Source organism: Anastrepha ludens, chromosome 6, assembly GCF_028408465.1.
Source record: "Anastrepha ludens isolate Willacy chromosome 6, idAnaLude1.1, whole genome shotgun sequence".
NCBI classification, from domain to species: Eukaryota; Metazoa; Arthropoda; class Insecta; order Diptera; family Tephritidae; genus Anastrepha; species Anastrepha ludens.
Genome location: NC_071502.1, coordinates 34,148,867 through 34,166,187, shown reverse-complemented (window position 1 = coordinate 34,166,187; position 17,321 = coordinate 34,148,867). Strand labels below are relative to the sequence as shown.

The window sequence follows — 17,321 nt, the reverse complement described above, 5'->3', positions numbered from 1 at the left end:
CGCAGTTTTGGGCGACCGGGTTCTTTACACGCGGTTGCTACGTGATCGTATGCCCAGCACCTGCAGCATTGTACACTGTACATTGACTGTATCGCCGACTCCTTTAGATTTTTCACCTGTGCCTGCATACACATATAAAGGGTGATTTTTTAGCTATTATCTTTTTAAACAGTTGGTTTACACAGCTGGCGCTATAATTTAACCGTGAATCGTCTTACAAACGAACAACGCTTGTAAATCATTGAATTTTATTATAAAAATGCGTGTTCTGTTGAGAAAGTTTATCGCGCACTTCTTCCATTCCTTCCTATAGCTCTTAAAAAATCATCCTTTACATATAATATTATATATATACATGTATATGTGTGTATATATGGTGGCTATGATGGTTTGGGCATCTTCACAGAATGGACGACAACAGGATAACTCAAAAGGCTGTGAAATCTTATTTGATGGGCAGTAGAAGATGCGGAAGACACTCAAGAAGATGGATTGATGATATCCAGTGATCGGAGACGTATGGAGAGATATTGTAAAGGAAGCACTGGCTCACCCCGAGCTGTAATTCCCATTATGAATATGGTGATGATATATTTCCGATTGCAAAACCAGGAGAAATTTTCGTTACTTTCGTTCAAATACTATGTTATGAGACTTTCACATACATTCATACACTCTGACACATTCTTTTGTTTCGTATTTTGCGAAACGCAATACTTCTAAAAGCTCCTAAACAATTCATTAATTATGAGTGTGTGATGCACATTTTACAAATATATGAAAAGCTCTCACATTGATAAAAAACAAGCTTTCGTTCTCGCCCACTTGCACGAGCCATTGTGAAGATCTAAACTCGTTTATCGCTTACAAACATATGCAAATATACTTGAAAAAATAGCTGTAGAGTTTGGGTTCTATCGAATAAAAATAAGGCGTGTCCCCAGCCCTTAGAATTGAAAAATAGATAAACAATCACATGAAAAATTATATTTGTTTTTCCAAAACAAGAAAATTGTACCCAGTGGTTAATTAGCAAAGAATCTTATGGTTTTATTTTAATATAATATAATCAATAAATATTTATTTAACAATTTTACACAACTTTTACTTCAATTCATTCCAAACTATTAGAAGAAAGAAATGAAGCGGACGGAACGGATTTTTTATGCGCACATATCAGTAAAATTTAAATTGCGCGAGGGTGTAATAAATATTATAATATATACGAGTATAGAAATATGCTTTCATTGATCATCTATGAGTTTTTTTAGTTCCAATAATTAACAGCCGGCCCAAATTACATTTTACTAAAGTCTATACGGGCATATATAAGTAAAGTTTGCTTCAATCCGAACATGGGCAATTTGGTGGTTTTTATTCGATCTCAAAAATACTTCTGTCGATTTTAAACGAGGCAATAATAATAATAATTATTATAATTTGAGTGAGCTCGGCCTACGATTTGTGGTGTTTATTTTGATATTTTTCCACAAAATGAAGGCACCTACAGTTTTATAGCCGAAACATTTGTCAAATTTGAAATGTAGAGAGAGGCATCAAAGGGTTAACCTGGTGTTTACGGGAGACCACTTAAGATTCTACTGCTTTTGTTAAACATATGCGCGCATACTTAGTACATAGATATGAAATTATATGTTTTGTTTGTGTCCAATTCAGTTGATTAATTTACTCTTTCTCGTTTACCAGAGAGCTTTTCAACCGGTTGCAAAAAATGAGATTACGAATTCTATGATTTTTATCTTTTTCTTTTTATTCTTGATAAATAATAAGCAATTTTTGCTGAATACGCACTAAAACATGAATTTACTCATCATAAAAATTTTTAGTGTTTAAGCTCGCCGACCTGTTAAAGACCGACATATCGAGGACGGTTACATTATTTTCTAAAGAGGGTTATTCTATAGTGCCCAGTCCTACAGTCATAGTGTCTTTCTATCATTGTTGGACAGAGTGTACAATATATTTAATGAAATACTTTGTGATACTTAACAAAAAAAGTATTCAGTCGCATTTAAGCTTTCCATGTGAACGGTTGTGAAATAAAGGATTTACTTGAGCTAAATAACAACTATTCCACTCATAAAGGATACTTGACCAGCATCATGGTGTTTATCGAACTAGGACTGGTGTCCTTGCTACTCGGCTATATATTCTACAGATGGGCCACACTAAAATACAATATATTTAAGGAGCGTGGAATTCCATACGAAAAGCCATATCCACTAGTGGGCAACTCGGGGGCTGTGGTATTAAACAAGGAATGCTTCAACAAGACTTTGCTGAAATTTTATAAACGAAACAGAGATCAGTAAGTTTAACTGCATGATAAAGTTTACAACGCAGGGAATATACTGATACATGCAAACTGGTATGCATTGTTCAATAAATCGCATCGAGATTTTTGCATCAGGCTTGAGTGGTCATGGTCGTCGACTTTGTGTGTAAATGCGAGCATTAAAACATGTGAATTTATGTTAGGGTATTCTAAAACGTGTGACATATTAGTATTTTTGGATTTTCTTAGGGCAGTTTTGAAGAACTTATAAGAAAAATATTCCACTCCAAATTCTAATTAAATGTCAACTGCAAAAAAAATTTATGAAAACCGTCTTTTCAATAGCTTAATAGCAGTTGCCCCGCCTTTGACAATAGCAAACACAACTTGAGGTGGTACAAAACTTGAGTGTTTTCAATTTGCAACCATCAGCAATTAACTGATGCGTAAATTAAGTACAACCAGTGAAAAACGTTAGCACTTCAACATTTTGAACAGTTTTGACTATTTTTCTACTTTTTATGAATGTTCATTATTTCTCTTTATAACAGTCAGCGCATTGTCGATCATGAAAATCTAAAAACAAACATAGTAATGAAAAAAATCTAAATTTTAGAACAATTTACATATAAAATTTATAAAAGATGTTTCACCGAAATGTTAATTTTTTATTCAGAAGTTTTAGAAAAAATTTAGGCACGCAGTTTTATAGCCCATTCAATTTAGTATAGGGTGCAGTTTGAAGTTCTAAAAAATCTCGTTGATTTTTTATAATTTCACAGGTTTTTCCTTTTTTTTTACAGGTTTTCTCCATACAAAAAAATCACGCATGCGTTTTGTAAAAAAACTGCGCAAAGCCATAAATAATCCATATATTTATTTAAACTACAAAAAACAGAACATTTTAAAACTAAAAGAAAATTTTTTTTTTGCCTAGACTGACCACTTTATACTGACCAAAATAGTCCCATTTCCTTTCAATAAGAGAGCGATTTGCTAGGTCTGAAAGCATATCGAAGAAGTACTTTAGTTCATCGGACAGGTTGTCGTACAAGATTTTGTACAATCTTATTGGATGCCTTCCGCTTTTATCGACAATTGTGTATTTGTGAAAGATCTGATAACTGCAAGAATTCCACAATGGCAAGTAAAGCGAGTTAAGAGAGTGGATGAGAGCTGAAATACGATTTTGATTCAAAAACCCGATGCATGAAAGTACCAGCGGCAACAAATACGATAAGCTTGACAATGCACCCAAATGTTCTTTCACAGAGCGATAAGCTGATGTTTTTGTAACGTTTAATACTAATTCTTTAACTTAAGTGAAGATTTTGACTGTTCATAGATGAATCACTCACTGTGAATTATTTGCTGCTCAATATATTATGTTTTGCCGTGTAAGCAATCAATAGTTTGGTAACAGTTTTACTAAGAGAATCACTTTTTTTAAATTTTGACAGTGATTTAGTAATAGGTCTGCTCATTAGATATTCCTATAGATAAATAGATAAATAAATTAATTTATATTTCACAAAATCTCCTACGAAACTATTTACAATGCCTTTAAAAGTCGTCTGCCGGAAAATGAGGTAGATATAATATTTATTTACAAAACTTTTCCTCTACGAGTATAATAAATTGTCTGTACTTTAAAGCACCAGTAATAAAATTGATTAATTTTTTCCAATGAAAATCATTTACACCATTTAGAATAGGGACGGGCAGCAGAGTGGCACGCTCGCAGCAGAGCGTGCTAGCAAAGTGCTAGATGAGGGGGCGACAAACTTACATCAGAAGGGTAAGCAATAGGCATGTACGTATATTAATCAGTTCTGAGCAACGCATATATGTTTGTAAAAAAGAGAGTGAAGCTTTGCCAATAGCAAAGTTACCAGATAAGGGGACTTCATTCCATGTTAGGGGATTTTGAAGTGTTGGGATTTGCTAGATCGTTCATATTAAATAATAAAATGCTTTTGGTTTTTTTTTATTGGAAACGCTTCTTTGAATATTAACATCATCTTTGCAAATTTCTATTTTATTTACTTTTATAATTTTTGTAATCAAGAAGTTTGAACATTCGCATGTCAAAGTTTCATAGTCGCTAAACTATGCGGAGAAAAATTTGTACTGACAAATCGGAGTATATTTTTTTGAATGAAAAAATTGTCTTCGTTTACTTATAAGTATGTACGTATATCGTATGTTTTTATGTTAGTACATTTTTTTTTAAGAATTCTGGTCACAACAGCTAACAGTAATCTCAACCAGCCATGTTTTATTAAACAATGTATGTTATACATTTTATGTTGTTAAAAAGGACAATTTAGTTACCTGACGTTGGTGGGAAAACATGTTTCCATTAAAAAAATAGAGAATTTTTTCAAAAAGCATTAGGAAAATTATCTTAGCAGAGTGGGTATTCTTGGTGAGTACTTAGTTGCTCTGAAATTCGATTCACACGCATATGGCAATGCGCACAGTATGACAAAGTACACAAAAATTATTAGAGAAATTTGTTTGCATCCGCTCATGGATTTCGCAACATCGGTGGCAACGCAAACCACTTTTTGCCATGATACACCCATGCGTTCAGTACATTCATTAACACATTGAAATAAATCTTCACCTTTAGTCGTCCCTTTCATTGGAATAATGTCCAAAAGTTCTTCACATATATTTAGGTGAGCGGATAAAAATCGCTAATTGGGCTATGTCGGATATATCTGTACTTTTGTCAATTGCCAATGAAATCGAATGAATGATTTTATATGCTCTTTTAACTGCGATTCTGTAATTTCCGCCATTTCATCTACTCGGGACAAAATTCCTACTGCTTTAAATATACAAGACTTCACCAATTCGCCATCCGAAAATGCACGATTCTCACGAACAAGGTTTAACGCGATTTCATAAGTTGCACGCTTTGCATCTACAACGTAATCTTCGCTTTCCTAAGAAATTAAAAAAAATTTTAATAATTTGAATTTTTCCGACCTTCTGTAATTTGGCAAATGGCTTACCGCTATCGAATCGGGCTCTTCGTTTAGACTTAAGGATTTGTATAAGCTAACGCAATACTTCACACACCTCAACCAAAAAGTCATGGTAACCCAACACTCCACACGCGCAACGCTTTTGAGGAAATACCAGAGCAGCGATTGGCGTTCCCGTGGGAAACGCCTACTCAGCAAAGTACTGGTCACGTTGTAAGCACACGGGCTTAGCTTTTAGTCTTATTATTAGAATTAAAATATTTTTAAGTTCAGTTGTAAAGAGATTATCAACCAATAAAGACCTGTCTCGTCCGTAACAATTTTTTTTATGAACCACCACGACCGGGTAGTTTAACTTATATACTTTTCCTTTCTTCTCCTACACATTCATTATATTCACTCTTTTGCACCTCATAATGTCTCTTTATGTTAAAAACCTTACACACCACACGTTTTTCACATACAAGGCATTGTGATTCTCCGTCTACATATTTGCATAAAAAAGTTACACTCCACTTCGGATTCAAATTTAACAATGTTCTTTTATTTGAGGTCATGCTGAACCAAATGTTTTATATTTAATATTTTATTTAACTTTGTTTATTTAAATTAAATGTTAAAACAGAGTAATATATTACACATTAGAAATAAATTTATGTTTTTGTCGGCAGTTGAACACTGTGCACTTTGTTTTGACGTTCGCCGTTTCAAATTTTTAAATAGAATTTTCAGCACTTTCACTGCATCCACACCATACAAATACACTTAATATTCGAGGTTTTTTATGCGACAATAATATGTAACTTACGGTCTCAAAAAAAATCGTCGAAAAATGAAGAAATCACGAAAAAACTGATTTTATTTATGAAATGTCAAAATTTATGAGTAAGAGTTGCCGCAGTTGTTAAATGTGGAAATCAATTTTGGGCATTGTTGATTTTATTATTCATGATTTATATACATATGTATGTACTCTTGGTTGTTTATTTTTGTTTGCAGTTGCGCATATCAGAGTGTATTGGATTTAGATGGGCGAAATTAGTTGTCAATCACGTCCACTTTTTATGAAAAATAAAAGAAAAAATGGTATCATTCAGTAGCTAAAAATTCTGAAACATTTGACAAACTGCGGTAGCTGCAGAGAGTTTGCAGTTTTATAAAGTAATTTGCTAAAAAATTTGATTTTCTGGATTTCTTAGCTCAATATAAAAAAACATCAATTTAAAAAAATATATCCGATCTCAAAAACCATTTAAGTAATCATAAGATAAGTGTGCATAATTTACAGATTCGTCAGTATATGCAGTGATCAATATTATTGAAGATTTAACTGTCATTGCTTTCCAATACGTAAAATTTTAATTTAGTCTCAAATGAAATATTTTCAGAGGCTTTAATCTTCTTTACATTTAGCAATTAAAAAACAGTATTACGCGAACTTTTGAAATGTTTTATTGCATGTCTATTGTTGTTTATTATCTTAATTCATTATTATAATAGAAAGTGTAATATGTATTTAATTTAATTGTTGAAGAAAAATCTACCAAAAAACCAAATTTTTTAGAAATTTTTTGATATGAAGTTAAAAGTTGTCATCCCTGGTAAGAATTCATGAATAATTGCAGTGTTTATTCTAAGGCCATTAAGCATAACGTAACTATTTTTGGCTTTAAAAATCCATGACATTTTAAATTCTTCTATGCCATCCTTAAAATAACTTTGAGCTACGCTATGGTCCAGTTTTTTTATTTATTCTGTCCGTACTGTTTTTCCACTTTTTTTGCTTAACACTGCTAATACAATTTAGAAATATTTCGCTTTTTTCTAACACCTTTTCGTCCCATTTTAAACTGCAAACCAAACCTACAGGTATTTGACTTAAATCTTAGCCCTGAAAATTTTAATTTATAAAACATTTTGTTAAGAGGCGTAGGAGCTTCAAGGCTTCATATGCAAAGACTGATTTTTGGATATAATTTAAGTGTAATGCAAATGTGTGTAAATGTGACCACACTTGATGCCTGTTTCTAAAGAAATAGCATACGTTTGGGAGCTTACAATTTTTCTTTATAAATTGCAGTTGTAATTTGTCAAAATTCTGAAACATACGTACAGTATTCCCTTACCTGCGTCGCATAACTTTGGACATCTCGGCGGACTGATTGAAACTTTTTCCATTTCACACCTAATTTTATTTCCTTCTTTAAAAAAATTTATTCCATGTGAAGTTTAAACTTGACATTGTGGCCTTATTGCTTTTTCGTAAATGTTTCTGGATTTTTTTTACCTACTTATATATATGTTTTTTTCTATTTGAGTCACTTCAATGTCAAGTGAATCAAGTATTTTGGACATTGAAATGAATTTTTCTGAAAATTTATTTATTTGTAGAATTAAGTATAATAAGAAGCAAATTGAAAACATTTTCAATAAAAAAATCTATAATTTTGAGAGGGTAAAATTTTGCGCAGTTGGTTTAAACTGTTTTATAGTCGATCTTTAGAACCTGGACAATGATTCATGAATCTATTTTTATGAAAACATATTGAAGAGTCACATAATGCAATTGAAAAGATATAGAGTAGCGCCTAATTTGATATTCTACATACGTACGTACATACATATACGATAGTGCACAGATAATGCAACGTATCTAATCATAAAGCTAATGCACTTATGTGTAGTGCATATGCATGTGTGTATGTGTGTATGCATTCTTACTAGTACGCATAAACATTTATATTTGTACGTATCTGTATGGATATTTGCTCTTGATTTGTTTGCATTAGTATTAATTGCACGTAAGATAAAAATATTTGCCTAGTTACATACACTCTTACAGTGAAATCGCAATAAGTTGTAATACAAAGCACCACAATGACAATAATAATACAGTACAGCGAGTTATTTATTTTTGAAAATCAAAAAGTACAATGTTATGAGACTTCTTATGCAGCCCACAGACGAAAAAGAAATCGAAACAATCGGTAGAAATTTTATGATCGGTTGAAGTCGATTGCGTGTGTGCGGCATAGTTGACGACTTTTCTCTTTTCTTTTGAACTTTCGAAGTGTGCACATAAGAACAAAGGGTCACTTCAGAAAAGCATTTATTGAGGAACTCATATACTCGTATTTGCTCAAAAGCTAACCTTCATTACGGAAAAATAAGAGCGATGAATACAAGATAGAGATGTAAAATTAAGAAATTTTATTTAGAAAAACTTTTATCTGAGAAATATAAAGAAGTAGACAAAAACGCTATTAAAGAAAGTGTGAAAAAAGTCTTCCTCTCCCCCCTTCATTTAAGCATAAATAAATACGATGCATGGCAATAATTTTTTTGTTTTTCGAATTCCATGTTCACTCAGCAACGAACAGCGTGAAACTACACTCGTCAACAAACATGTGTGGCAAAATTAGTTTCAACTGATTGCTGCAATTTGTTTTTCGTTTGTGGCCAGCATTAAAAACCACATTAACAAAACCAAAAGCAAAAGTAACGGCAAAAAGTGATTTGAGATTTCCAATTTTTTGCTATAATATTTCGTCAATTGTGATTTATAGATCAATATGAATAAGGAATACGAGTTATAGAGCAATTCTCTCAGACACGAATGACTCACATTGGGCTTCTTCTTTTCGCCAAGCGTTGGCAAGTAGCGAATAGATGAAGCAACTGGTAAAAATGAAAATATATTGGCAACGCGAGAATAGAGCTGACTTAAATTACATGTGTTTGTACGACAGTGAGTTATCCTAGTCTAATGCTGAAAACAGGGAAGCCCGTACGGAATCCCTTACCGCAGTCCCTTACCGTGCCCAAAAACTCACCCCCGAGAACAACTGCGTTCTTTTAATTACATATTTACACAATACATCGATTTGTGTGTGTATGTGTTTGGTTGTATCTACACAATGTTGCCATTGATATTTTTGCTTACACACTTTGCTTACAATTTTTCATTGTTTAATAAACCAAAGCCAAAAACCAACAAATGCAAATAGTTCATTTATCTATAATTGACATTATTCAACAGTATTTTTGAGCTATTTTAACAAAAATTATCATTTTTCTAAGTTTATTTTGTAAATAATTTCGAAATGTACTGTTTGACAACACTGTGTGGTGAGAGAGCAATCAGCTGGGTTGGTATTACGGAATTTTTTTAACAATCGTGAAATAAAATCTACGGTACGACGATACGGAAGGAAGGAACTTATCATTTACATGGGGTTCTCATTAGTTTGATTGGAACAGCTGAGTCGGGATTGCGTTTACGGTGTTCACTGTTTTCAGCATAATGAAGTATAGCCATACTCGCTAGCGGCGAATCTTACTCGATAACGTTGTTGTTGCTTTCGCATGCAAAATTTTTGTTAAGTTAATCGAGCATAGAGATAGCGAGCGGTGCAATGGAGAACAGAAAAAGCCTTTTATATTTTGTACGAGTTATCCAATGCACCGACCTTTGTTACGAATTATCGCCTTTTTGTACTTATCGAAATTGCTAGTTATCGCGACTTCACTGTACATATGTATATGGATATTAATGTATAAGTATAACTTGCAATTAACTGGTTTTTCTGCAGACTTAAACAAGACTAGTAGTAGAAGTATTGCGAAAGCGGTTCCAGAGTGAGCGAGGGTTCCAAACGAGGCGGAGTGTTTTAGTCACCGGTCATCCGCAAACAAAAAATAACAGGCTAGTCCATTCAATAACGCAATCGTACTTGATCTAGTAACACAACAGGATTGCTGATAATTCAAGTGAAGACTGTACTTTGTTTGAAAATAAACATACATCAAAATATTATTCCATCTAACGGTATTTCGCAGCAACAAATATTCAGCAGCTGTAATATTGTGCTTGATTTATTGGTTCACTTGTATAGAGGCACTAACCAAATAAGGAAAAATAATAACGAATTTAAAAAATTTTGTCTTTTTATATTTATTATTTAAAGCTTAATAGTTTGTGCTGTCACCTTATTTATGAATTACGTCGTAAATTCGTTTAGGAATTCTCCAGATAGTCTAATGAAACCACTAGACTAGTCCGTTTTAATGAATCGAATTAAAGCACTTTCTCTTAAAATTGTTGCCCATTCCCATAAGCCTTATGAGCAAACCATCCTCATAGATTTTCAATAATGTTCATATGGGGTAGCCATGCGAAAGTTTCAATGTTTTGAGACGCAATCCAAGTTTTGACCACACTTAAAGTGTGTACAGATGCATCTTGTTGTAAGATCCAATGAATAGGTCTAAATATTTGACGCATCGTGGGAAAAGATGCTTTCAACAGGGCTTTATTGCTGTTTCACGTCATTTCGTAGTCTTTAATTTTCAATTCGAACGCGCCATAATATTGCTCCCCATACCATAAAACTACCTTCACGGCTGTGATGTCGTCTCAAGTACCTTTCTTTTTTTTCTTAAGCCATGGAAATAGTCAGTTGCATCCATACGGCCCATTAAGATTGAACTCTTTTCGTCAGTAAATACTCATTTTCTCCATTCACCGGGACCGTTGTTCGTAACAGAATTCCAAGCCATGTGGACCCCTGCAAAATTGAATCTGGGTTCTTTGCAAAACTTATTCAAAGGTGTGTTTTTGTAATTTTTCATGGTTCTGATGTGACGCTTTTAGAATAGTCCTTCAAACGGTGGATTTGCTGGTTGCAGTATTTGCCATTTCCTTTATTTTTGCTGTAGGAAGATCGGAATTTGATGCAATCCTAAGCATTTTGCGGCTTTCCTTCGGTGTCAAAGCCATCACAATTCTGCCTTACCAGAGGAGCCACCTTGCTTCACATTAAGATCTCCTCCGTCTGGACCTCGACCAATCTTTTGATCATTTGGCGATTCGAAAGTCACTCTGAGTTCAAGAGATCGATTTGTTCCTTTTGCGATGTATTAAACCTTTCTGCTTTCCCATTTTGTTAGAACTAAGAATTTTTCGAAGGAATGCTTAAAAACGAACCATTTCACAGCCTCAATGCGCAAGTAACGTAAGCTAACTGAACGCCTCTGAGCTGCAAAATACCATTAGATGGAGTAATATCTGCAGTGAATTATCAGAAACCCTTGAGTTACTAAAGGGTTTTTCAATTGGCGCGGGTCGATTTTGGCGCCCTGTGTCAGCCATTTTGTTTTGGTGACATCTGTCAAATCTTTTGTTTATTATTCAGTTGTTTATGCCAAATCATCATGGCAAGTTACACGATTGAACAGCAGGTTCAAATGATAAAACTTTATTATCAAAATGAGTGTTCATTAACGCAAACGTTGCGCGCATTGCGCCCATTTTTCGGTAGACGTGGTGGAAATTCTATGGTAATGCAGGTGGTAATTGGAACCCGCTGGCTACAGTATGAACAGATTTTGAAAATTTCCGCAATTTTAACTCATTAAAAATATCTAAAATATTAGATTCAATAATATTTTTTTTGTGTATTGCAAATTCAATACGTGTATTTATAAAATTATCATTCATAATTTTTCGGATATCCAAACGATAAAAAGTGGCGAATAGATGAAGCAACAGGCATAAGTAATCGTAAGGTGCGTTTCATAATCATAAGACACCTTTGGTATACAATTTTTGAACTACCATAAGCTCGCTTTTACTTTCCGGAGTAGCTTTTATTTGGTTTCATTTTAACCGTCGTTTTCCAAGAAGCTGCACTTTTGCTAGTCTTCTTGACGTTTAATAATGGTAAGACACTAGTCGAAAATAAGCTTCTGAAGAGATAGAAAGTGCAGATTCCTGTTTTGGATGACTTTAATTATAATTTTGTTCAATTTAACCTAAAACGGAGGGGTACAATATTATTACAAGAGGAGCGTGTAGAAATTTCGCCTACAAGAATTCAGCCTTGTCTATCAAATTAATTGCAAAAAAAACAGGCAGAAGTGTTGTGTTAGAAAATTATCACTATCAAGTTGAGAACAGCGAGCAATAATAGGAAAAGCTTCTAACTTGACTAAGTCTTGCGCCAACTTGGCCGCTGTTGCTCAAAATAAGGTTTTAAAAACAAAAGTTTGGCGAACATTACAGAGATGCAATCATTTAAAATTATCGAAAATAAAAAAAGGACCCATCTTTTGCCACGGCACAAGCTGGCGCGTCTTCAGTTTGCCTAGACACTTAGACACCAACTGGGACACAGTGAGATATTTGGAAGGAATATTTTTAATGTTGTCCAATTTCATATTATTTTTTGAAAAGGTTATTTTTTCGGGTGAAAAAATGGAACCTTGATGGATCTGATGATTTTTTAAATTATTGGGGAGATTTTCGCAAGAGCTTCCTCTAATTTTCCAAGCGCAATTTCGTTGTAGGTTCTGTTATGGTTTGGGATGCATTTACATCGAAAGCAACTCTTAATATTCAGTTTACATCATGGCGAATGAATAGTGGGGACTACAAACACATTTTGGAAAATAGTATCCTTCCTTTTATTCAGGATAATCGGGAAGGGCCCTTCGTTTTTCAGCAAGACAACGCCCGAATCCACATAAGCAAGGAATCAAGGCAGTACTTGACCGATTGTTCCATAGAAACTATGGACTGGTCGGCGTGTTCTCCGGATCTAAACCCAATAGAAAACATTTAGGTATATTAGTCAGAAGAGTTTACGCCAACAATCGCCAATTTGACAACACCAACGAGCTTAAAGCGGCAATTAAGGCAGAATGGGCTTCTCTAGATGTAAATTTACATAAAAAGTTAGTAGAATCGTTGAAAAAAAGTTATTTTGTCTCGCTAAAGCAAATGGTACTTCCATAGAATACTAAAATATTCCAGACGACAAAAAAAAAAATGGAAACTTTTGTTAAACGATCACTTTAATTTTCCACGTTTTTGTTAAACATTTTCTTTATGTATTGAAAAAAAGTTCTAAATTCTGTAATGTAGCAGATAACTTTTGTTACCTTAATCGATGTGTAAAATTTTTATTTTCCTCTGAAATTTCTAAATTAAAATATTTTGAAAAATTAGGGGTGTCTTATGATTATGAAACGCACCTTATCTTGGCTGCAAACGAATAAATTTGTTTGAAAAATAGTGAGTTAGGCCAGTTTTATGAGCAGAGAGATAGCAAGCTGATAAGTGTGACAAACTTTGGTAATCAAATTATGCTTTTAGATTTGGACAACGACCGATAATTACTATTATCTTTCATTTATAGTACGTCGACGCCATGGAAAAGTTAGCCATTTAATTAAGCAAGTATGCATTATTTTCCATATCGCCCAGATAACGGCAGATTTCAGAAAAATTATGTAGTTCTAAAGTTGTAGATTGACGATAGCTCCTCTGTGAATGTCCTAAAAATCATCAAATTTGTTAACTCACCCCATGCTGTGGTATAAGCCGTTAGACAAGTAATTCTGTTTACCGGTTAAAATACATAGATCTATTGATAACTCTTAAATATGTTTCATTATCGAGTGGGTTGTGCCTGACTATTATTCAGTGGTTCTCTGGTTCGATACTCACTATAGATATGATAAACAGTTGATCCTTCCTGCACCTGCAGTATACGAAGATGCCAGCAACAGAGCGCGCAAAAGTGAATTAAAGTTTGCCATCACTCAAGATCTTTTTATTTTATTTAGTAAACAATTATTGAAAAACAAAATTGGATGATTCATTTTGCGCCACATTGTACTACAACACTTTGCCGATTTCACTCATACTTCGCCCCGTATTTATGTGTTTAGAATAAGGGAGTATGCTATCTTTTATACTTAGGAATATTCAGCAAATCATAGGATTTGAATTCAGTGTGACTTGGGAAACCTATTGCGGAGATTTCTTAACGAATAGGTAAAAAAATACGGTAACAGTTTCCATTTGAAAAAGTATTATTTTCATTACAAAAACATACCTAAACAGAGTTTGCAAGTCATACGATTTGCAGAACATTTCTCACTAGGACCAAGAAGCACTTGTCCTGAAGGACAAATTTAGTTTTCTGCAGGTGCAGCTGTTGGTGACATCCAATATATTTATAAATATATTTAAATTTTACAGTTATTGTTTAATTAATCTTCGCTAATTTTGATTTATGTTTGTTGTTTGTATTTTAGTGATATCGTGGGTTTCTATAATTTCCGGTCGCCTACGTTCGTGGTACAGAATCCAGAGTATATTAAAAAAATTACTGTTAAGGATTTTGACTACTTCGTAAACCACACCCCCTTTTTTACTGCTGATGATGACCCTCTCATAAATGGCATGTTGACTGTAATGAAAGATCAACGTTGGAAAAATATGCGCAACACTCTGTCGCCAATTTTCACCGCCGCCAAGATGCGCGCCATGTTTACTTTGATGAATGAGTGTTTCAATGAGAGCTTGGAACGGCTACACGAGAAAACTAAAGGTGGCAAAAGTCATGATATTGAACTCAAAGGATGGTTCACACGTCTGTCGAATGATATCATCGCTTCAACTGCATTTGGACTCAAGGTCAATTCCTATGTGGATCCGAATAACGAGTTTTACTCGATTGGCCAATCGGTCTCTAATTTCCGCGGCACGCAAATGATCAAGTTCTTTATCTCTACTACTATGCCGATAATTCAAAAAGTATGATTTACATGAACTAAAATAAACTATAATATTTTTGGTAAATTTTACTTAAAAACATTTCAGCTTTTAGGTTATAAGGTATTCGACAAAGACAAAACCGATTACTTCAAACGACTCGTTATAGACACAATGAAATATCGCCAAGAACATAAAATTCACAGGCCGGATATGATCCAACTAATGATCGAAGCTAAACAGGAGTCTGATCAAAACTGGTCCGACGATGACATTGTAGCGCAGTGCTTCATTTTCTTTTTCGCTGCATTTGAAAACAATGCGAACTTCACGTCGGTGATATGCCATGAACTGATGGAAAATCCTGATGTGCAGCAGCGTTTGTACGAAGAGGCGATGGAAGTACGTGCGGAACTCAATGGAAACCCTTTAACCTATGAGGCTGTGATGAAAATGAAATATATGGATATGGTGACATCGGAAGCATTACGCAAATGGAGCCTTGCCGGAATGCTAGATCGTTTATGTTCGAAGGATTATGATCTCACGGACAACGATGGAAATCTGATATTTAAATTTAAGGCCGGCGATTATATCTGGTTTCCCATTGTTGGAATGCATAATGACGAAAGATACTTTGAAGACCCCGACTTATTTAATCCTGAACGTTTCAGTGATGTAAACAAAGATAGTATAAAACCGTTTACATATTTGCCTTTCGGTGTGGGGCCTCGTATGTGCATAGGTGGGTAACGCAGATTTATCGATTTTTTCTCTATACAAATTCATATAATATTTTAATTGCGTCTACGAATTAGGTAATCGATACGCACTCATGCAAGCAAAGGCCATGCTGTACTACATGATTTTGGACTTCAAGTTCGAGCGTTCCCCAAATACGGTTGAAAACATTATGGATGACGGACGCGGGTTCCAAGTGAACCCTATTGGAGGATTCTGGGTGCGCTTAGTGCCACGAAACTAGTTTTGGAAAAGTGTTTTTTATGAAATATATATAAATGCATCTGTTATATCTGTTATTAACATCCAATCAATGTAAAGCACGTCTAAAGATATTCACAATACTCAACTATAAATGCCATCGGTATTTACATTTTTTGGTTTCCCATTCGTTTTTTTTTTGTGGGCCAACATCAAGACGCACATAAAATTGGAGGGGAAAGGATGTACGTGCCAATTATACACACATACATATACACTTGTTTGATTTACAAAAACTACAATAAAATCTTATATATTCATAAATGTGAAAGTTTGTCTCTTTGATTATTTGCTTGTAGTTGATTGATTTAGAAATATGATTTCCAACCCGTAACTTATGGTCAAAGCTGTTGCCCCATTTATTGACAATTTATTAACTCAGATTCTGTTCTTTCGAAGCTGGATAATAAAGCGAAGCGAAAAGGGGTAAGACGGACATCAAAAGTCAGCGCCCTCGCGTATCATCACTGTGCGAAGGGATAGTTTTGACGTAGAAGATACTTCGTTTGTTTAGAAATCAGCGTTAATACCGATAATAATGTCAGCCTGATGCTCAATGGAAAGTTTCTCTTGCCAATAAATGGTACTTTGGACTAAGCAGGCAATTGAGTGGCAAATTCCCCTCTTGACGAACAAAACTCACTCTTTGTGTTCAAGTCTCTCTTCATGTCCGATCTATTGTATGGTGCAGAAGCTTGGACGTTCATAATAGGTATATGATGAAGCGTCCTTTGAAGTATTCGAGAGAAAGGATGTGCGGAAGATTTTTGGAACAGTGAGCTGTATGAGCTTTACGGCGACATAGACATACCCTAAGCCGATCTACTGGTCACGTTGACAGCAGCTATCTTCATTCGTTAAAATAATATGCGTACAATAAAAGACTCAATACCGGTATCCCGAATCTAGGAGCCTTTAGCCAATTTTTTTACTCGGAATTTCGGAACTTTTTGATCAAGGTGGTAGTACAGGTCTTGGTCATTTCGCCCGAATGGATGCAAACGTTCCACTGCCCATGGTGGTAACAGTCGAAGGATGTGGTAGAGAAGGACTTGAGTTGACCTATTAATCAAGAAGAAGATGAATAGTTCTCGGGACGATTATAAGCAAATCAAAACGTCCGCATACGTCTGCTGAATTCTATCCGCTCCCTTTTTGTACTTTTCACGCGTGATTTTAATAGGATCCCCATCTATGTGGCTGATAGCTCTATCGCTAGCAGCATTCGTTCTCGTAAGCGTCCAGAAGATCTAGCATTGCAGGTGCTGCCCCATCGCCTGTTATCATCGCCCAGATCCCCACAAAGCGCATAGAATAGGAGTCATTGCGTCTTGTCGTAGGTACCATGTTCTATTTCGTAATGTTTTTTTTTTTAATAGGGCCAATGAGACCAAGTAATAACTTTTTGAAATGTTTTCGTTGACTTACTAATAAAAATTTACTTGCAAATACTGACTTTCTTTGT

The 17,321-nt window shown here is 34.5% G+C and overlaps 1 protein-coding gene across 1 annotated transcript; it reads left to right on the top strand.

Annotated features, from left to right (window-relative positions):
• Positions 1-2,007: 2,007 nt before the first annotated feature.
• Positions 2,008-16,127, top strand: LOC128866720 (cytochrome P450 9b2-like). Its single transcript, XM_054107660.1, has 4 exons — positions 2,008-2,329; positions 14,395-14,896; positions 14,963-15,599; positions 15,673-16,127. The coding sequence occupies exons 1-4, from the start codon at positions 2,124-2,126 to the stop codon at positions 15,837-15,839; spliced, it is 1,512 nt and encodes a 503-aa protein (XP_053963635.1). The 5' UTR covers positions 2,008-2,123; the 3' UTR covers positions 15,840-16,127.
• The last annotated feature ends 1,194 nt before the right edge of the window (positions 16,128-17,321 follow it).

Coding starts and splice junctions, on each gene's coding strand:
- LOC128866720 (XM_054107660.1), top strand. CDS start 2,124: ATGGTGTTTATCGAACTAGGACTGGTGTCCTTGCTACTCGGCTATATA. Junction 2,330..14,394: donor TATAAACGAAACAGAGATCA/GTAAGTTTAACT, acceptor TTTGTATTTTAG/TGATATCGTGGGTTTCTATA. Junction 15,600..15,672: donor GGGGCCTCGTATGTGCATAG/GTGGGTAACGCA, acceptor TCTACGAATTAG/GTAATCGATACGCACTCATG.